The 22,142-nt window shown below is 46.8% G+C and overlaps 1 protein-coding gene across 1 annotated transcript in view; it reads right to left on the reverse strand.

The window, feature by feature from the left end:
• The window catches only part of MYO5B (myosin VB), a 230,963-nt gene that overhangs the window by 32,515 nt on the left and 176,306 nt on the right, over window positions 1-22,142 (reverse strand). The window contains exons 23-27 of the mRNA XM_053205589.1: window positions 9,919-10,003; window positions 8,498-8,643; window positions 7,067-7,186; window positions 4,402-4,542; window positions 710-775 (exon numbers count right to left, since the gene is read on the reverse strand). Coding sequence (XP_053061564.1) covers window positions 710-775; window positions 4,402-4,542; window positions 7,067-7,186; window positions 8,498-8,643; window positions 9,919-10,003 — 558 coding nt within the window. The remainder of the gene's footprint in view (window positions 1-709; window positions 776-4,401; window positions 4,543-7,066; window positions 7,187-8,497; window positions 8,644-9,918; window positions 10,004-22,142) is intronic.

The following is a 22,142-nucleotide window of genomic DNA, read 5'->3' on the forward strand; positions in this document are numbered from 1 at the left end:
AGAGCCAAGCACTGGGGCTTACAGCCCCACCCACAGATGCCTGGAGAGGGAAAGAGGAGGGCTGGAGACTGAGCTGAACACCAGTGGCCAATGATTGTATCACTGGTGCCTGTGTAATGGAAACCCGTAGGCGAAGGGTTCCAAGGGCCTCTGGTTGACGAGCACATGGAGGTGTGGGGGGAGCGCACACCTGGAGAGGGCCTGGAAGCTCTGGGCCCCTTCCCACACACCTGTGCCTGCTTCATTCGCCTGCCGAGCTGCAGCCTTTAGAATAAACCAGGAGTAGCGAGTAAGATGCTTTCCTGAGCTCTGTGGGCTGCTCTAACATGTGATCACACCTGAGGAGGGGGGTCACGGGAACCCGATTGGTAGCTAAGTGGACAGAAGTGTGGGTAACCTGGGGACTCACCAATGTGACTGGCATCTGAAATGAGGGCAGTCTTGAGGGACGAGGGCACTGACCAGTGGGGTCTATCCTAAATGCAGGTAGTTAGGGCCCATGTTGAACTAAACTGTGGGACACCTATAGTTGGTGTCTCCTGTAAGTAGAGATTATGGCTCCTTGTAGTAAGTACACATTTGCCTCTATCTCACAGATGAAGAAACTGAAGGGTCAAGTTGCCCGCTTATGGCTCCACTTATGCACAGACTTGCTCACCCATCTTCCACAGGGTACGAGTTTGGGGAACTTGTTGGCCGACAATCTTACCTTCAGACTGTTGTAGGCTAGATCTGCATCCTGGTCCAAATCCAGGTCATTCTTTGCTTGTTCCACCTGCACGGATGAGGAGACAGAGGTGAGCAGGGACCACAGGCAGCTGTCCCATGGTGATATTTTCAACCACAGAAGACATGCTCGTTTTGCCCACACTCCCTGCTCTGTGTCTGCTTTCTTCCCGCCTCCAGAATGTAGTACCCTACTTCAGGCCACCAGGAAGCTCTCCGTAAATTACCCTCCTGCCCGTCTTCACCGTTTCCATAACTTCATTCCCAGGTCCTTAGGCATAGAAATATGTATACACTGTGCTACAGGTTGAATGATGTCCCCACAAAACATACGTTGAAGTCCAAAGCCTGGTACCCTGTGAATGTGACTTAGAAACGGGATCTTTGCAGATAAAATCAAAGTCAAGATGAGGTCATAAGGATGGGCCCTAATGCAATACGACTGGTGCCCTTACAAGGAGATCGATAGCATGTGCGCGTGCGCACACAGGGGAATACCACATGACGATGGAGGCAGAGATTGGAGTCATACAGTGCCAAGTCAAGGAACTGGAGCTAAGGAATGCCAAGGGTTTCTGGCAATGCCAGATGCTCAGAGAGAGGCATGGAAGAGATTCCCCCCAAAAGCCTTTAAGAGAGCATGGCCCCGTTGGGACCTTACTTTTTGATTTCTGACCTCCAGAACTACAAGAGAATCAATTTCTGTTGTTTTGAGCCATCCAGTTTGTGGGATTTTGTTTCAGCGGCCAAGGAAACCAGCACCATAACACTTATGTACTTCTTAAGGCTAATACATAATAATTACATGCTTATTAAGGAGATTAATGAGCTACCTTTGGTTTTTTTGGGGTGTGTGTGAACATGTGTATTCAGTTTTCCCAACTGAATCACTAAGCACTTTGTGGAGAAGCATGCTTCCTCCATATCACCCCACAACAGGGACTCTGGCAGCTGGCCCCTACGATGCTCAGTAAATGCTGATTTCAATTCCAAGGAATGTGGACAGCAACAGCTGTAATGCTAGCCCATCATACTCAGTGAACCAATGACTCCTATAATTGTTTGGCAGCTACTGAACCTGAATTGTCAACAAGAAGGGGCAGAAACACCTTCATAAATGGTTAGCTGCATGGGGTGATTTTAAGTAGTGGGTGAAAGTCCTTGAATAAGATGGGTTGTGGAGCTAAAACCTGACAGTGCTTAATTACATAATCTGCAGTGCTAGCAACCTTAAGTCCAAGGTAAGGCCACTCCCCTGCTGTGCATGGATTAGGTGTGCCCAGGCATACAGACCAGGATGGATGTGAGCACCTCCGGGAGACTGTCCAGATGTAGGGCTGCTGCATGGACCACATGGTTTCCCGCCCCTGCAACCTGGGACAGCCGCTGTCCAGGGTACCAGTCTCTGTTTGGCTCCCACCCCATTAGTGGTACCAGATGGGACTCTTCAGAGTGGGCTCTTCATCTCTGCCCCAGTGAGAGAGGCCTGCACTTGTGTTCTGTGGAGCGTGGATTTGCCGCATGGCCATGGATAATTGTTGAGTGCATCCGGTTCTCAGAAAATAGAGATCATCCGTGGTCCAAGGGGCTGTATTAAGGTGGACTGGCAGTTATGTTTCTAAGTGGGCAGCCCACTGGAATCTCCCTGGTGGCCAAAGTGACTTTGCTATGCCCTGAGAAAGGGGGCTGGCTGGATGGGAAGTCAAACACAAGGACAGCCTAGCTGTCACAGAGGCCCCATCCTCACAGCAGACTGCCACTCCCATACTGATGGCACATCCTACAGACTTCTCTCTGTAGCTGCGACCCCACGCCACATCTCTCTGGAGGAAAGATTCAGATGGCTCAGGATTCCTCTTGGAACCAGGGGCAGATCCAAGAACATGATCCTGTAGAGTGCTGTAGAGGGATTCCACACCTTCCGTCCCCTGCCCCACTCCTGCCTTTCTTACTAAACTCTGCAGAAACAAGATCTTTCTCCTTAAAGGGAGATCCTCAATACACATTCAGGGCTATAGGCCAACCCTATAGTTCTAACTCTTGTTCAGTGATAACTTTTTTTTAAAGTTTATTTTGAGAGCGCGAGAGGCGGTGGGGCAGAGAGAGAGGGAGAGAGAGAATCCCAAGCAGGCTCTGCACTGTCAATACAGAGTTCGCCTCGAGGCTTGAACCCATGAACCGTGAGATCATGACCTGAGTGAGCTGAAAGGAAGAGTCAGACGGTCAACTGAGCCACCCAGGCACCCCCCCAAGGATTACTTTTCAAGAAAGGGATATCCCTTTTTATTTTGTAGCAAGACAAAGAGAAAGCCTAAAGCCAAGATTTCAAAGTTATCTGGCATTTCTGTGGTGAGGAATCTGGAGCCTGGACCTTTGGGGGTAGCTGGGTGGGCTGGGGACTTCTACATCAGGGATGGTCTGATGTGGTCTGTGTAGCTTTTCATATATTTGATTTGCGCTTGCCTGTCAGGGCTCCTTCTCTTCTGTGGACTGAATCGTATGTAAATCTAACCCCTTCAATCTCCAGTCTAATCCACCTGAGAGACTGAAGTCCACCAACAAGATTTACCTCCCCACTTTGTGCTCAGAATACCAGAGAATATTCTAGCAATACAGACCAGTGTCTGTATCACATTTGAAGGGAAAGGGAAGCCAGGTGTTACCACTAAAAGGAGACCATGTGTAGAGGTGGGAGCAGGCCTGAGAAGCAGGGAGGGGGTTGAACTCCACAATGGGCAAGTCAGGCTTCAGAACAAAGACCTCTGACAAACCCATGATGAGGTCCAGCTAGTGATATGACCAGTGTCAGAACTGGCCTTCTATCCCATTGGAAGTGGTCTTTCTACCTCCCAACAAATAATACATGGGTCTTATCACTGCTAACTTCAGTGGGTTTTATTCCTACAGTGCCAATCTGTACCCAACCTTGCATTTATTTGAACTCTATCGATGTTTTCACTTGTCACCTGTGTTATGTGTCTGGTCCCCCCAACTGGATCATAAATTCCTCAATGGCTAGGGGTTTTTCTTCTTATATTTTTATCTCCTCTTGTGTAATAAACAGTTTGAATACCTACTACGACCTGGCTCTACCACAGTGCTGAGCATTGCATAGGTACCTGGGGGGGGGGTCCCTGAGAGAGTGATACATCTGGGGACGCTAAGGTCTCAAGACATACCCTTTTGAGACCCAAGGCACTGATGATAATCTGGACTGAGGCCAGGGAGCAATCATGGGATAGAAAAGTGAGTGACCACAAACCTGGTCTACCCCTAACCCAGTGGGGGGTAGACTGAAGTCCATGCCAGACTCCAGGTAAAGGAGTCACTTGTCTCTGTTAAAATTAGACTCTGGCTTGTATTTATACTTTAATCACACATCCTAGTGCCCTTTGCAAATAGGTGACAATGCCACAGGCTCTCCCTAGCTTCGCCACTGAGAATCCCTTGCCCTGGGGGCACTTGGGAAGCCTACTCCTATACATCTGGAGTGGTCTCGGGGCGCCGGCAGGTAGAGAAGACTCAGTGTGACACCAACACGAGGTGGAAGCTCCTCTCTGAAACCGAGCACCTGCATAAGCCCAAGTGGTCACCCTGCCACGTGAATCCTGGGAAAGAGCGTGCTGACGCCGGCACCTGGGGGCCGCTCTGCAGGCCTGTAGCCCCAGCACGCACCTGGACCTTCCGGCTGTCCTGCTGCTCCCTCTTCTCCAGCTGCACCTGAAGTTTCTTCCTCTCCTGCTCCAGCTCGCGCACTCTCTTCTGCAGTTTCAGGAAGACGGTCATGTCCATGGCTGCCTTTTCCAGGCCGATGTCCTTCAGGGGAACACAGGGGGCCGGGAAGGAGGTTTCAATAGCATAGCTGCCTCAGGGGACACACGGCACCTCCCAGCCTGCCTCTGTATCAGCTGCCTGTCCTCTCTCTCTGTACAAACATCAACCTGCACCCCAGAGGCAGAGCCAATGCCAACCAACCATCAGTTCTCAGAGTGAAGTTGGCACTCCAGGCTCATTTTCTGTCTAGATGACATTTGAGTCTGGCCCATTTATATTCCTGTGAGAGCCACTTAAGATAACCACTCATACATTCCAAGAGTAAAGACACAGCCATTTTATTTGGAAGTTAAAAGAGTTCACTGATGGAAATGGTCTCATACCAGAGAAATTGTCAAACTCAGGCTCGACACTTCCTGATGGAAGAATCGATGTGGTTACTAATCACTGCAAATGTGTTGTCAAACACCACTTGATTGTACCTTGAAACAGAACCTACACAAGACTTCCCTGCCATGCAACCTGTTTATTCCATAGACCCGAGAGCATCGATTTCCCAGATTTTCTCCCTTTGGATTCATGCCTGGGTTTGCCCTCTGGGGTTCTGTTGTGTGTGGGTGCGCATGTACAAACAGGTGTATCTGCATGAGCTTATCTATGTGGATCTTTAAAGTACATGTATAGCATTTCACGAGCACTTCGCGCTTAGCCAGCACTGTACTAGCTGTCCTGGCTGATCCCAAGAACCAGCCTCAATTTCCTTGAAGAAGGTCAATCTGCTGATGGAGGTGGTTACATCTGCACAGAAATGGCCACATATATGCCTGGTGGCATGTCTGGAGTTTAAATGACTGAAGCCTCCAGGATCCAGACTTCGGACGCTGCAGTGGTGACAGCAATGGCCTCTCTCAAGCTAACATGAGCTAAGTGCTTACGGCGAGCAGCAGACCACACTGAACGTACGAGAGAACACGTTCCCATCCCAAGGACCTCTTTCCTATCGTTTGCCACCTTTACCCTGTCACTCGCGGTCTCTTATCATACTTTTTCTTTCTAGCACCGAACACTTGAAGTTCTATTACAAACTTCTCCCGTCACCTGATTACTGCCGACTTTCCACCAGACAAGCTCTGCGAGGGCAGGGACCGTCCCTGGCTTGGTGACCACTACTTCGCCTGCAGCACCCTGCACAAAGATGTGCTCAAAGCACGTTTGTATTTACAACTGCCTCTCTTCCAGGTCTGTCTTTCACGTGCTTAAGGTTTTATGTACTTGTGATTCTCTTCAGATGCCGGAGGAAAACTTGTGTCTGTCTACCTTTGGGAAAATTACACACAGGTTACAAAGTCCACTGTGTGGTACAGTATTTAGAAACTCTGGGACTATTATTGACAAAGATATAGTCACTCGGCAAATATCTGTGGGTCCAAATATTCCAAATAATTGTTCTCTGAGTTTTACCCAGCTTCTAAGTCAGGAAAAAAATTTTTCTTGCATATTTATGGCTATTTTATATATGCTATGATACTAAATGGGGATGATAAATTATTTCCATTTTAATGACTAAACTGTTCCTTCTTTCTCTGATGTTGTATTTATTTTTTAATATAATTTATAGTCAAATTGGCTTCCATACAACACCCAGTGCTCATTCCATCAAGTACCCTCCCTCACTGCCCATCACCCACTTTCTCCTCTCCCCCACCCCCCATCAATCCTTGATTTGTTCTCTGTATTTAACAGTCTCTTATGGTTTGCCTCCCTCTCTGTTTGTAACTATATTTTCCATTTCCTTTCCGCCATGATCTTCTGTTAAGTCTCTCAAGATCCACATATGAGTGAAAACATAGGATATCTTTCTCTGACTTATTTCACTTAGCATAATACCCTCCAGTTCCATTCACATTGCTGCAAATGGCAAGATTTCATTCTCATTGCCACGTAGTATTCCATTGTGTGTATAAACCACAACTTCATCCATTCATCAGTTGATGGACATTTAGGATCTTTCTATGTTTTGGCTATTGCTGAAAGCACTGCTATAAACATTCGGGTACATGTACCCCTCTGCATCAGCACTCCTGTATCCCTTGGGTAAATTCCTAGCAGTGCTATTGCTGGGTCATAGGGTAGATCTATTTTTAATTTTTTGAGGAACCTCCACACTGTTCTCCAGAGCGGCTGCACCAGTTTGCATTGCCACCAACAGTGCAAGAGGGCTCCCGTTTCTCCACATCCTCACCTAAGCTGTTCCTTCTTAAGTCAGGCATTTACCTCTCTGCAATAGGCTCTCGGTTTTTATAAGAGGAAGGATCAGGGATTTACCTTCTTCCTTTCTTCCTGGATAGTGGGTAAGGTGAACAGTAATCTACCTCTTTGCACAGTAAATATTAGCTCCAGGATCCGTAAGTTGCCTGCAGGCCAAGTGATCCCATGGTCAGAAAGAAGCCTGTGGACACTCTGGTCACCATTAGCCAGAAGAGTACATCTCTACACAGTTGGTAAACCCAAAGCAGCTCCACTCCCTCTGGAGCACAGACAGCAGCCATGAGCCTGTCTTACTCACCTCCACCTGTTGGAGGGCATCCTCTGTGTCTCCGACCTCAGATGTGGAGATGGAGGGGTAATTAGAGTCAGATTCTAAACTGCTCTGGTTCGATGGGTTCCGCCTGTGCCCTGGAGTTTGCTGTTGAAGGAGAAAAATGTGAGTACTCCTAACAAATGAATGCTCATGAGAACTATTTCTTTTTCAAAGGCCAGTAGATCTTAGAGTTGGACTCTGGCCTCATTTGTCAACAAGAACAGGTCTTGGAATGATAGCTAAATGGAGCTGTTCCCATGAAAACTTCATCTACAGTTCTTATAGTCATCTGTCTAGCTAACAAAATTACGATGAGGAGGGACCTCCATAGCCGGACCAAATTCCCTCTCTCCTAATGAGATCTGAGTCCCTAACACCTCAGCCGATTTTTCCACAAAGTCCTGAGGAAACAAGCCTTATCTTCCTGGTCTTGCCTTGATAGTACACAAAGGCCATCCTGTCATTAGGCCCCCACTTGAAAGGAATGTAGCAAGCCTGCTTCTAAGGGCCCCTTAGAGGGCCCTTCAACTTGTGCTCCAATTTTATGAAAATAGGAAGCACATTAGAAATAGAGGTTATCGGGGGGCTCGGTCAGTTAAGTGTCCAATTCTTGATCTTGGCTCAGGTCACAGTCTCATGATTTGTGAGCTAGAGCTCAGGGTCAGGCTCTGCACTGACAGTGTGGAGTCTGCTTGGAATTCTCTCTCTGCCCCTCCCCAACTCATGCACATTCTCTAAATAACCAAACTTAAAACATTTTGAAAAAAGAAATAGAGGTTACCATTTTATACTTAGGTTGTTCATGTAAAAATACTTTTCTTTTTCTTGCATATGATTTGGCTTTGAGAATAAAAACTGGCCAGAAAATTCTGTATTTATATATGTTCCTCTTCAGCTTATCTTCCTGGTTCCTATGCAATTAACTTATCAATCTTGTTTGAATACGCATTTCTGGAGGGAATGTTTATGTGGGGTAAAAAGGAACGATAAATCCTGAAATAGGATGTTTCTATGTATAAAGATTAGGAGAAATGATCAGACGCTGTGGGTTTCTCTGCAGCATGCACCAGCAATGCAGAGATCTGAACTCCCCCACGCTGCTAGTGTTTCAGTGTAGGGACGTTTCTGGGGCAGGTAACATGACTGACAATATGCACCATGGTGGGATTTTCCTTAAACTCCTGAGATCTTTAGAAGACCCCAAAGTTGGAAAAAGGAGCCGTCCCTGGGAAGGATCACCTGGCCCCACTACTTCCTTATGTGATAACCACTGGCAGGCACGGCAAGAACAGCCGCCAGAAAGGCACAGATTTACTGAGCACGACCGTGTTGGATGGCAGTGCAGTGGCTGGAGATGTGCATGAATGGGGGTGAGGAAGCCAGAGGTGGGGCCGGTGCCAGAACTGCCCTCCTTGCCTTGATGATGGTCATCTCATCCCGAAGGTTGTCGTATCTCTGCTCCAACCGTGAATATTCCTTCACGAGGTTCTGGTACCGGGAGCGCTCCTCCTCCAGCTCCCTCTTCATCAGATTTTCCTTGGCAGAGTTTTGGGCAGATTCATCTGGAAAGCAGGCACACGAAACTGCAGTTTTGCTTTCTGAGTGGATTCCCCTTGCATGAGTCTTGACTCATGCTTTGTGATTAATCTCTCTTTGCAAGGCTGCCCATGACAAGTGCCCACCACCACCACCTGATGAGTTTATTCAGCAGCAACTTCACCCACTGCAGAGCAAAGGGAAGCTTGTCAGGGCAGCTTAAGTCTTCAGAGAAGGGGGGAAGCCCATGTTGCTTTCGGGGAAGTGGGGGAGAAGCAGGCAGCGGACAGGACATTCCCTTGCTTAATGCACCAGCTTCTCTCCTGTGACAACGGTCACAGCAGCTGCTGGCAAGATGCCTGGAAGAACCCAGGTTTTGTTCCCCAGTTTTGTCCCCATTCCTGATCTTTCGGGTTCTGGAACTGTAGGGAGATTGAAGGAGAGAAGGCCAGATGTCAGGTTGGGGGAAGGAGGGAAGGTAAACAGATCACATGGATGGGCCCCCCCCCCATCACCAAAACTTATTATTCATATCAGCAGAAAGAAGCAATATTTATAGGGAAATGAAGTTTAAGTTTTCAATGAGATTTCATGCTGGGTGAAATCACGTCCTTAGATGGTTCAATCCTCTCGTGGCACAGGAGAGAGACCTAAGAGGAAAAGGTGAGTGATTTGCTTAAGGAACCCACTGAGCTGGGCAAGGACTGGCATCTGTGGACACCCACTGCTCCTCCTTGGTCAGGCAGCCCATGGGGGTTGATGGTGGCACAGGGGTCGGTGGGATCTGACCCGGGACCTTCTCTTCAGCAAACATTAGCAGACGACCCACTGGGCAGAAGAAACCACAACAGGTCCTATGGACACTAAAGATAAATTTAAAATCAGCAATAATGACAGCTCCTAGGTGCTCATTAGGTATCAAGCACCATGCTAAATGCTTTATGCTTCGGAGAGCTATACTTTTATGCCCATTTTGCAGATGAAGAAACTGAGGACTACAGTCATTAAGGGAGTTGCTCAAGGCCAGGCAGTAGCATATGGTAATTATTCTTCAAGTACAAGTCCCCTGAACTCCAAATCCTGTCCACTACATTGTCCATTATGTGCATTAAACTCAAAACCAGGAGTCACAGCAGAGTCTTAAAGGTGCCCCCCCCCCCCCCCGCTTCTTTTTCATTTATTAAAGCCCTTTCTCCCTGCACCATCTTAACTGTGTTCTTGCTAGGAGGCTTTGGGGGCAGAAATCAGTATGGAAAAGAAGTTAAACTCCAAAATGCAAAATCAAGTGCTTTGGTACTTACCTTTCGCTTGGCACAGGATTTGGTTGTTAAGCTGTTCTTTCTCATCTTTTAAGAGAGCATTTTCTTCCTCCAGGTCTACAACGCGCTGAAAGGGAGAGCAAGAGGGGAAAATGTTTGCCCTTTGAGGCTGGGGAAAGGAGAGGCTCCTTTTGTGGGGTTTGAAGTTCAGCTGGTTATGTCTGCATCCTCTTTTTAAGAGAATCAAGTCAGTCAAGACTGCTTTCATTCTGAGGGAAAATTTGTTGCACTGAAAGAAAAGTCCCATTAAAAGAAGACAGATGAGCTCACCACTCTGTACAGTCTTCCAGCGCCCACAGAAGTCTCATGAGAAGTCTGCACATGCTCACAGGCCGTGTGCAGGAATGGACAATGATAATAGGCTTTCACTTCGTGTTTGGTTGCTTGTCTTGGTAAATTTTGAGCTCTCGAATCTGAGTGGCAGGAGAGCCCAAGGCTCACAATGAAGAATTATCTCTGGTCTTCATCCTACTTGCCCTTGCCGGTCTCAGTGTAGCAGCACAGGTCAGGTGTTGCGGAAGGAAAGAGAACTCTAGTGTTTAGCTTCTGATGATACCCACCGCCCCCACCACAAAGAAAACATGAAGTGAATGCTACTGAAAATGGCACAAAAAGAAAAGACTAATTAAAGAAAAATCCTGCTCTGTTCAGAGGAAGAATACAAACAACGTATGGCAAGCTTTAAAAAAATTTTTTTTAAGGAGTGCCTGGGTGGCTCAGTCGGTTAAGTGTCTGACTTTGGCTCATTATCTCACAGCTCATGAGATCGAGCACTGCATCGGGCTTCGTGCCGACAGCTCAGAGGCCTGGAGCCTGCTTTGGATTCTGTATCTCCCTCTCTCTCTCTGCCGCTTCCCTGCTCACACTCTGTATCTCTCTCAAAAATAAAACAAAAACATAAAAATTTAACAAAATTCTTTTTAATGTTTATTTTTTGAGAGAGAGACAGACTCCAAGTGGGGGAGGGGCAGAGAGAGAGGGAGATACAGAATCCAAAGCAGGCTCCAGGCTCTGAGCTGTCAAGCATAGAGCCCAACGTGGGGCTCGAACCCACGAACTGTGAGATCGTGACCTGAGCTGAAGTTGGATGCTCAACCGACTGAGCCACCCAGGTGCCCCTGTATGGCAAGCTTTTTAAAAAAGGAAGTTTTGGCTATTTAGTATTGGAGCAAATATTTGTATAGATTTAAAAATGTAACAATTCATACATATTCTAAGACAATCAGAAATCATTAGTTGTTCTAGAAGAGTATAGGAAAGGGGTCTGTCGTAACATGGGAGCTGGAGCACAATAGATCCACCTCTGCATGTTTCTCTCTGGAACCCCTGGAGACTCATCTGGCAGAAGGCCACTGAGTAATTTTCCTCACCAATGTCGCATCCCTGTCTTCCTGACAAAGGTAAGCAAGTGAGTGAGCACTGTGGAAACTGGACAGGAAGAGGAGGAGGAACACGTGCCCAGGGGCCCTCGATTCAGGCATCCAGACTTGAGTCCCACTTCCTTGGAGGCTCCCTGAACCACTGGCAAGTCAGCACAGAAAAAACTCCTGCGATCACATCACAATCAAAGTACAGCAAAGACAAGGAGCTCCACAGCCACAGATCTCTGGCTCTGTAAAGCCCAGGTCCCCCTCTGGAAAACAAACACCCACCCCATAGGCCTGGTCTCAGAATTAAAGGAGATGATGTATGTGGAGTTCAAGCAGCAGGAATGGCATGGAGCTGTTGATGAATGTATGTGGCTGGTTCTACAACATTACCTTCCCCAGGCGCCAAGCTGAAGCATATACTTTAAAATCATTCCATCACTTAGCAACAACTGAAAGAAAAATTAATACCTATTCTGCACAGGTTATTTCATAAAACAGAAAAGGAGGGAACACTTCTCAGTTCCCTTTACAAGACCAGTAATATCCTAACACCAAAACTAGAGACATCACAAGAAAACCACAGACTATTACCTCTTGAGGATATGAATGCAAAAATCCTTAACAAAAAGGTTACCAAATGTTCATGATAAAAACACTTAAACTAGGAATAGGAGGGACTTTCCTCAACCTGATAAAGAGTATCTACAAAAACCCACAACATCAGACTTTATGGCAGAAGACTGAATACCTTTTGTGTCCACAGTCAGGACAAAGACAAGGATGCCTGCTCTTGCCAAAACTATTCACCAATGTACTGGAGATTCTAGCCAGGGCAAATACAAAAGAAATAAAAATCATCAAGATTGGAAAGGAAGAAGTAGAATGATCTTTATCTGCATAAGACATGATCTTTTATGTAGAAAATCCCAGGCAATATACTTAAAAGGTATTAGAATAAATGAGTTCAGGTCGTAGAGTACAAGATCAATACACAAAACTTGATTGTATTTCTATACACTGCAGTAAACAATCTGAGAAGCAAAATTAAGAAAGCAATTCCATTTACAAAGGCTTCAGAAAGAAGAAAATACTCTGGAATACATTTAACAAAAGCAGTAGAAATTTATACTCTGAAAGCTACAAAATATTGTTGAAGGAAATTAAAGAAGATCTAAAGTGGAAAGACATCCTAAGTTAGTGGATCAGAAGACTTAATGTTAAGATATAACCCTCCTCCAATTGATTTATAGACTCAACAAAATCATTATCAAGATCCCAGATGGCTTTGTTGCAGAAATTGACAAACTGACCCTGAAATTTACACGGAATATCTAGGGATCCAGAATAGCCAAAATAATCTTGAAAGATTATTTGGAAGGATCACACTTCTCAATTTTAACACTTACTACTTCAAACACGATTATGGTAATCAAGACAGTGAGACACTAGCATCAGGGTAGACCATAGATCAATAGAATAGAATGGAGAATCCAGAAATAAACCCTCATGTTGTAATTCATTGAGGAAAGAATAGTCTTTTCAACAAATGGCCCGGACAACTGTATTTCCACAAAGTAAAATTGGACTCCTACCTCACACTATACACAAAAAATAAAGTGTATCGAAGACCTAAATGTAAGAGCTAAAACTATAACACTCTTGGAAAAGAACAAAGGAGCAAAATCTCTGAATTTGGATTAGTCAATGGCTTCTTAAATATAACACCGAAAGCACAAGTAGCCAAAGAAAAAAATATTTAAATTGGACTTCATCCAAACTAAAAACTTTTCTGCTTAGAAGGATACTATCAAAAGGAAAAGGGAACACACAGTATGACAATAAATATCTGTAAATCATTTATATGATATGGAACTTGGACCCTGAATAGAGTATTTATAACTCAACAAATGAAATCCAATCAAAAAATGGGAAAAAAATTGAGTAGACACCTCCAAGTGGCCAATAAGCACACAAGATGTTCAAGGTCATTAGGGAAATGCAAGCCAAACCACAATGATTTATCACCTCACATATACTAGGATGGTTAAAAAAAAAAAAAAAAGACAATTACAAGTGTTTGGTGAGGATGCAGAGAAATCATAATTCTCATATACTGCTGATGGGAATGTAAACCAATGCAGCAGCTTTGGAAATTCCTTGAAAGTTGCATTTTAACCCTTGTTTGACCAGCAATTCCATTCCTAGGTTTCTAAGAGAAATGAAAACTTATGTCCACACAAGAACTTGTACACAGATGGTTGTAGGAGAATTATTCAAAAGGGCTAAAAAGTGGAACCAATTCAAATGTCCATCAATGAACTGATGAATATGGTATATCCATATGATGAAATACTATTTAGCAATAAAAAGCAATAAAGCACTGATTAATGCTCCAATACGGATAAATCTTGAAAACATTATGCTAAATGAAAAAGGCCAGTCCAAAAGTTGCATATGGTAGGATTCCATTTACATGAAATGTCCAGAAGGGGTAGATCGATGGAGACAGAAAGTAGATTAGTTGCCTAAGGCTGGGACAGGGAATAAGGGGGGAATGGGGTGTGACTATTAATGGATACAGTGTTCTTTGGGGGGTGATAAAAATATTCCAAAATTAGACTATGCAATAGTTGCAAAACTCTGACTATATTAAAAAAAAAAACAATTGTATACTTTAAATGAGTAAGCTATGGTATATGAATTATATTCAATAAAGCTACTAAAAAATCATTCCACAAATTAACCAATCTACTAAGCACAGTACCCTGTGCTAGATGTGGTACAAGATAAAAATATGAGTATGAAACAGGCTCCCGGATTTGGGCCGAGTGATAAGCTCCTCCAGAGACACCTGCAAGACTGTAGTGGGTGACACAATGAATGAGCTTGCTCCCTGGTTCAAGTCCTCACTTCCAGCCATCTTTGGTACATTTCATGATCTACTGCAGGGGGGTGGGGGTTGGGCTGGGGAAGACTCCTCCCAGCCTGTGTAGAAAGACATCCATGGTACAACAACGATAACATGTGCATGGCAGCTGAGATTAGATGGTAACCTACCAGGACCGCTACCTAGGAGACAAATCCCTGATGGACCCATCAGACTGGTTCAAGGGTAGAACCTTCCTGACGTCTGAATTTCAGTTGGTTATGAATAAGTGCTCCCTTGCCTTCCCCCTAGCATTAAAGTTCAGCTTAAGGTGCTGAGAGATGAGTATGGCTCCTTCCACCCTCAGCATCGCATGGAAAGGGTCAGGAAAGAATTTCTACAAGGCTGGAGTCCTAGAGCAAGGTCACCTGGCCCTGTCCTCCCTAGGGGCTCGGAAGGCAGCGACTCTCACAGATGCCTCTGCTACTCTAGGGAGCTAATGGATTTGCAGGTGGCTTGCCCTCTCTGGCTCCAAACAGAGAACTGAACATACACAGTACCTTTGGAAGCTTACCAAAAGCTCCAAGTACTTTGTCAACAGTCTGTTGAAACAATCCAATATCTTTTGATTTCAAAGAATTTTCAATGTCCTGCAAAAGGAGGCTCGAAACTACCTTCTAGGAAACTGTTTGCCTTCTCTGCCACGGGACATTGCTGCTTTTCATTCTCTCAATTCAGACAAACTTGGTTTCTACCTCAAGTTCAACTGTGAATGTACTGCTCAGAGTTGTGGGAATGAGGCTCTGACCAGTATGAATCATTCTGACACCACTCTGGGTACTGAGCAGAGCCCTCACCCACCAGGCAGATTATAAACCCTTCCATGGAGAGTCAGGCAAAGGGGCATGTTCTGTCTCCCCTCAGGATATCAAACAAGAAAAGGCTGGGAAAAGGATATGCGTATATGGGTGGCTCAGTTGGTTAAGTGTCCGACTTTGGCTCAGGTCATGATCTCACCCCTTAGGAGTTCAAGCCCCACATCGGGCTCTGTGTCTCCCTCTCTTTCCCTCCCCCTCCCCTGCTTGCACTCTGTGTTTCTCTCTCTCAAAAACATTAAAAAAAATTTTTTTAAAGATATACATATAACTAATTATAACAAACTCTTCTTTCTCAACAAGTTATTGCCTATTACAATTAACACAGTTGATGTGGTGTGTCTGCAAAGACCGAAATCTGCTTTGGTGGCGAGGGTGAGAAATGGAAGAAAAAACACTGAGTGGTGCCCTTTGGTCATCACAGGCCGCTGCTCACCAAGCCTAGCTCTATCCCCAGGGATGATACAGGGCAAAGCTGTCAGTCACCCATCAGACAGTTCCTGACAGAATTCTCTGTGCCAGGAGCCAGAGAGGCAAAAATAAGGAACACTAGAGGTGGCCGCCCTCCGCATCCAGCCCAACGGGAGAGGCGGACATGTGTGTAGCAGAAAACCAGTAAGGTTCATAGCTGAGCTCTGGAAAGCAGGGTTTCTAAGCCTCAGCACTGTTGACATGTTAGGCTAGATAATTTGTCATTGTTGGCGGGAGTGGGGGTGGTGTCCTGTCAGACATTGAGCAGCATCCTGGCTTCTACCCGCTAGATGTTGGTAACTCTACCCCCCTAATTGTGACTACCAAGATGTCTCCAGACATTGTAAAATACTCCTGTGGGCCTCTTGTTGAGAACCACAGCTATGAGGGGATTTTTCTAATGTTTATTTTTGAGAGAGAGAGAGACAGACAGAGCATGAGTGGGGGAGGGGCAGAGAGAGAGGGAGACACAGAATCCGAAACAGGCTCCAGGCTGTCAGTACAGAACCCGACCTGGGGCTCGAACTCACAGACCACAAGATCATGACCTGAGCCAAAGTCAGCTGCTCAACCAACGGAGTCACCCAGGCACCCCTGAGGTGATTTAGAAAGGAGGTAACAAGGAACAGATGGAGGCCCTAGAAGGTTTCCCAGGAGAAGTGGGTCCTCTCAATGAGACATGCGGGATTTCACGGGCAGCCGAGGGCACTCCGGGTGGGAAGATGAGCAGGTGTGGAGGTGTGGAAGCCTTGGTCTGGGGGCGGAACAGCTCTGTCGTGGTCATGTGTGGTTTGGACAGGGGGCACTGGCTGAGAAACGAGGCCGGGCAGGTAGCAGAAGTGAGAACTGGAGAATGGGTTCACACCCTTTGACCTCAGGATAAGCTCAACTCCTCCACACACCTCCCTAAAACAGGCTGAGTGGAGCCCAGCTTCTCCCCACCTCTGGTTTCCACCTGAGCATTTCCCTGTTCCCTCTGCCACACTCTTCCCTAGCCTTTTACTGAGGACTTCTCCTCATCTGGTTAGGACCATGATTCATTCCTCCAGGAAGGCCTCCTATCCTGCACATATGGGCTGTGCCCCATGCTCAGCTCTTCCAGGGCCTGTCGGTCCCTCCAGAGACCCAGAGAAACTGCTCTGCTTCCTCACCCACCTGCGCAGCCTGGGCCCCTGGACCACCACCAGGCTGTCGTGTCATCAGAGCCCGGCCCAATGTGACTGAAGGAGGGAGGACCCCACACATCCCATTAAGAGGCCTGTGCTTTTCTCAGTTAAACAAAAAAAGGGTTCAATTTTTTTTTTTTTTTAATGAATGGGTTTGTGGTTGACTAAAACATCTAGAACACAAGAGTTACTTAATCAAATGATTCAAGAGAAACAGTGTGGGGAAAAAGTACTCAAGTGCTTCTCATTTTCTATTATTGAAGATGGTTCACCCGATGAGTACCTTGGCAAATAGTAAAAATAGCTCTCATGTTCCTTGATGCACAAGCTGAAAACAGCCAACGGAAGAAACCACAAGGCGTGTGCCTCTACAAAAGAAAGCCTTGGTGGGGCCTCAAGTGAAGCTCGACCTGGTGCCACATCTGGAGGGCGACACTCCATTCTCCCTCAGCCAGGAACAAGGCCCAAGGCTGTAACTTCTGAATTCCCTGATCTAAGTCAATGTGTGTTCCTCTTAACCACCCTCTGAATATGCAGATGGCTCACGGAGCATGTGGTCACCTGAGAAGGCATCTGAGATCACTCACGGTCATTACTTTGCTCTGCGCTTCCTACAGTCAACACCCTTCTGAGATGCAACACAGCGCCTGGCCAGTAGAGTGTGCGTGCCATTACCACTAGGTTGGACCAGAGACCTCCATTCCTAGCAATGTAGTCTAAGTTTATTGCAACCACTTATGATCTAGAATCTCAGGCAAGACTAGTTTGAGAAAGCCATGGTCAACAGCATGTACCTAGCTTGAAGTCTTCTAATGTGCTTGAGCCTCATTTCTTCCCTCTGTCTCCCCCTGAGGCTTTGATTCATGAAGGCAGGCCTCTGAGGAACTCAGCTTTGTCATTCTGAGCCCTACATCAAAGTGACCCTGGGGAGCTTTGTTCTCTTCCTTGCCTGAACAGCCCTGGAGGTGGGCCCACGTTCCTGCTCTTCCGTGAACAGCAGGAGGGGCAGGTCCCACAATCGGCTCCATACCCTGGGAGGACAGAGAAGGCTTCCCTATCATATTTCCCCAGGTACTGGCCACCCCTCAGTCTTCCCAGCCAGCTAGCACATGGGATGTCTGTTGGCAGGCACAGTAGGTGACAAACTCCTGCAGCTAAATGGTCTCTTTTGTGAACGGTCAGGAATGCAGCCTACAGTGAGAGACACAGAACACAGAACCAGGCAGCTGTGTTCCCTTTAGCACGCTAACATCTTCACTAGGGTTCAGGACTCACACATTCAGCAGCTCCATTTTCTCTTGGGCGGGGCAAGGGGTGGAGCGAGCATCTTTTAGCTCTTGCACGCCACATTACTTGGAGCGTTTCTTCTAAAAGGTTATTTGGGACAGATCATCAGAACCAACATTGGGGGTAAAACCTAGCACTATCAGGCTAATTTAGCCCCTGGTAAGTTAAATGAAACGAATACCCCAGATTCATGCTCAAGAACTGCCTTTACTAGTTCATCTTTAGGGATACAAATGTAGCTCTGAGCTTTTTAGTTCTGTTTTGTTTATCAAGTTGGGTATTTATACTAAAAAAAAAAAAAAAGAGCCAAGTGCAAGGTTTCTAGTAGAAAACCATAGGACCAACTGATTGGACAAGGTCTATCAGAAAAGGCTCATCATCTGCCCACTGTTGTGTCCTGAGTCCTCTGTCCTTCACTCTGCTTCAGCCCAATGGCTGGTTGGTCCTCAAACCCACCCAGCCTATTCCCACCCATTGCAACTGCTATTTACGCTTGTTATCTGTTTCCTAGAAATGCTCATGGCTCACCCGCCCCTCACTAAGGTGTGTTTTCAGAGACAGAGAGACTCTGGCTGCCATAAGCGAAGCCATACTTCTCCCTGTCCCCAGAGGTCCCTCTTTATCCCCCTTCACTCTGCTTTATTTTTCTTTATGGCACACAATGGATCATTTGTATTCGATTCCTGTCTGTACATTCTCTCATAATCCCAAACATGTGAGCTCCATAAGAACAAGAGGACTTTAAAAAATAGTTTCCTTTTGCCCCAGTGCGTAGAACAGCACCTAACAAATAGAGGCAGCCCATAACTATCTGGTGAATGGATGAAGGACCTGGATTTCCATGATTTTGTCAATGAGCTGATATCCTTCCACACAGTTGGCACAGAATACTGGTTCCGGTAACCATCAGCCTCCTTCCAAACCACAAACCCTGGAGCTCTGGGAGCACAACTTGATGTTTTAGTTGGCCAGAGAAGTCTACTCTGCATCTCTGGGGAAAGACTGGAAACACCCCATTGCAAGGAACCCACTATCCCCACGATACTTCTCCACTTCTATTTGGAAAAACCCCAAACGTTTATACTGGAACTACCCAAGGTAAGCAAGCAGAGGCTGGCAGATCGGTGACAGAGGACACAATACAACACATGGCCCTAACTGTTGGACGCTCAGCCCGGGGGCTGCTCTTCAGCCCTCACATGTGTCAAGGACCTTTGCTCAGAGCTAGGAAGCTGGCTGGGGGCCATTCTTCTTCACCCACCCGCAACCCTGCCCCGAGCCAGGCCTTTGGAGCAGATTCTGAACAATGAGCCATAACTCTGTGTCAAGGGCAGCCCTGGGCACCACGTCTCTTTCCCCACAGACACAAAACAGCTCAACTGTACAAGATGGCATAGCAGCACACGACAGCCAGCATGGGGTAACTGATAGCTTTAAAAAAGAACCCATCACACGGGCTAAAAGGAGCGGAGGCCAAAGGCCTGGGTGCGACTGTTCTGGGGGGAAGGCCACAACAATGGAGGCCTTCAGCAGAGAGGGTGCCCACTAACATGTGGCTGGGGGTCTGCAGCCACAGTGGGGAATTCCTGCCCCCAGGAAGACCCAACTTCCCCCCCACCCAAGGGCAGCTCAGCCACGTGGCCAGACAATGGGTATCGTCAGCAGTGGGGAGCCCAAAGTTTTGCAGGATACCAGTTCCAATAAAGCATTTGCTGACAGACATATCAAACCCATTAATTAACACCTATGAGCAGTCTGTTCCTCACTGTGCTCTGCCCGTCTCATCAATCTCGCTCAAGGCAGAGCAGCCTCTAGACGAGCCCGAGAGGAAACCAATTGTCTGATTATTCAGCATTTGTTAAGATTGGACACGGTGCCTTTGATAAATATTAAACCCTGACCAGGGACAAAAGATGGAGGGCGGGAGGCGGGGGGAAGCTTAGCTCTGCTACTCACCCACCTCACAGCCACCAGAATAAAAAAGCTTTTCCAGACCCGAGAGGAGGAGGCCATTTTGCTTCCACTCTCTTCCTGGAGACAGGTGGATGCTGCACCTAATGAATCATCTCATGCCAGTTTCTTCTCCTGTTGCTAGTTTGGGATTTGCTTACATTTAGAGTCAGAGAAGGTGCTTTTCTTGTCCTGCCTCTGTGCTTATTCTTCCCCTTCTTGTAGTGGCCTTGAGACTTGTCTTCTTGCCAGTTCCAAGCTCTCATTGTGTTTAAAACCTAGCTCAACACACTCCTAGGAAACTATTTTAAGGAGCAAAGGAAGGAGGCTCTTCTCTGTTTTGCCCTGCCCAGGAAGAGTTTCATATGTAAGCCTTCAGACTCCCTTGGATAGAGACTTGGACATCTTTAAAGCACCAAGTCCTCAAATCAAAGTGCCCAAGGGGAAGCAGAGAAGGTGGCTGGGGAGCTGAGAAGTCAAGTGCTCTCTGTGGAGGCGGAGACAGGAGACAGCTAGCTTTGTGGATCTGCTGAGTACATATACTTCCCACGTGTCTCATCCGACGGGTATGCACATGCAGGGAACCTGCTTTTCTTTCCCTCCTAGGGTCAATCTCAAGGGTTTCCAGTCCTAATCCTGGCTTCTTCTCTGCCTTTGGATTCCACGGTCTTGTTTTTTTATTCACATAGAAGGGTTACTGTCCCTCCATTCCCACAGTTAATAGACCTCAAGGGTGGAATCCCACGGTTTGTAGGTGACAGGCTTACAGCTACATTCGAACAGGAGCTTCCTAGCACCCCATGCTTTATCCAAAGAATGAAGTCCACCTCAGGCCTCCTGGTGGGTGAACTGACAGGTTTATCTGGGTGGCATACTGGGGACAGAAGCGCCTACTTTTCTGTGTTGGGCTAGCCACATGCGACCAGGAAGCCCCAGGTCTCACTTCATTCATCACCCAGTCCCCGTGTGGGCCCCATCTCTGACACCTGGGAAATCCGCAGGATCAGGGAAAGCAGTGGCTGGTGGTGTGGCAATTCTGCCTAGGACAGGGAAATGATGTAGGCAAGTTCAGCATGAGCTGGCCCAAGTGGCTTTGTACTCTGTCATCTCTAACAGCAGCCTGCATGTTCCCTAGTGGTGTCTGGGGGACTCTCAGGCCAGGAGAAGGTAATGGGCAGAGGAAGAGGGAAGCATTATGGAGCCGGGCTGGGGGACTTTTCCTTCTAGAAGCCACCAAATAGTATCTCATGGAGTTGGCCAGTTGCCACATTCACTAGAAACCTGAGAGATGATCTATACTGTTTAAAAACAGACAAACATATGAGAGAACCAAGGCCAGTAAGTTTTCCCATGTGGGCTTGGCAATGGCAGTACAGGGATGAGAATCTGGCCATTGCAATATCTACCCCAGGACCCTTTCTGAGGCAGCATTTAGCCCGTTTCAATGTTTAAACACTTAAAGTTATTATTCCAAAATTAGGAACATTGAATCCCTCCTTCATCCTTAGCTTCTCACCCCACTGTGACCTTCCAGTGATGGAGGCACTAAATGATGGGGCGAGGCGCTATTTGCCCTGTGGTCTGTGGGTCACTGCGGAGATGCAGGAGCAAATGGCTGTGCCCTGCATCCATGGAGGACTCTCCAATGGGCACTTGGCACATTCCTGGTTTGAACAGCTAACATGGGAGAGGAGAAGGGAATCTTCGTATCCGGACTTTGAGATGGGGGAGTGGGGGCCCAATCCCAAGAAGTTCTATTTTATGCGGTAGAGAGAAACAGAGCACACCAACCAGAATGGACAAGTCAGGCTGAAACCATCGGCACTGACACTTAAGGCAAAGTCCCCAAAATATGATTGCTACAAGTAGGGATGTCTAAAGGTTGCCCCAATCCCTGCAATGTCAGGAAGAAAGGCCACTACCTCTGTACCACGCCTCTTGCTAACAAGGGCTCAGGCCACAGAGACGATGTGGTGGCTATTTCTAGACTGTAAGAAATACGCCCCGAGGCACACATGTGTATTCCTTTCAGGGGATGCCATTGTGTTCAGCCAATGGTGAAACATAACACTTGTTCGGTGAATGGCACGTGCTCATGTGTGTTAACCCTAAAGCAGGCACACTTCACGTCCAAATGCAGAGGGATGGTCAGTTTGTGGGCAGAAGCCCCAGTAAAGTCTGTGTCAATTTTACAGCTGGAAGAAGAAATGGTCTCGGAAGG

Source organism: Acinonyx jubatus, chromosome D3, assembly GCF_027475565.1.
Source record: "Acinonyx jubatus isolate Ajub_Pintada_27869175 chromosome D3, VMU_Ajub_asm_v1.0, whole genome shotgun sequence".
Taxonomy (NCBI): Eukaryota; Metazoa; Chordata; class Mammalia; order Carnivora; family Felidae; genus Acinonyx; species Acinonyx jubatus.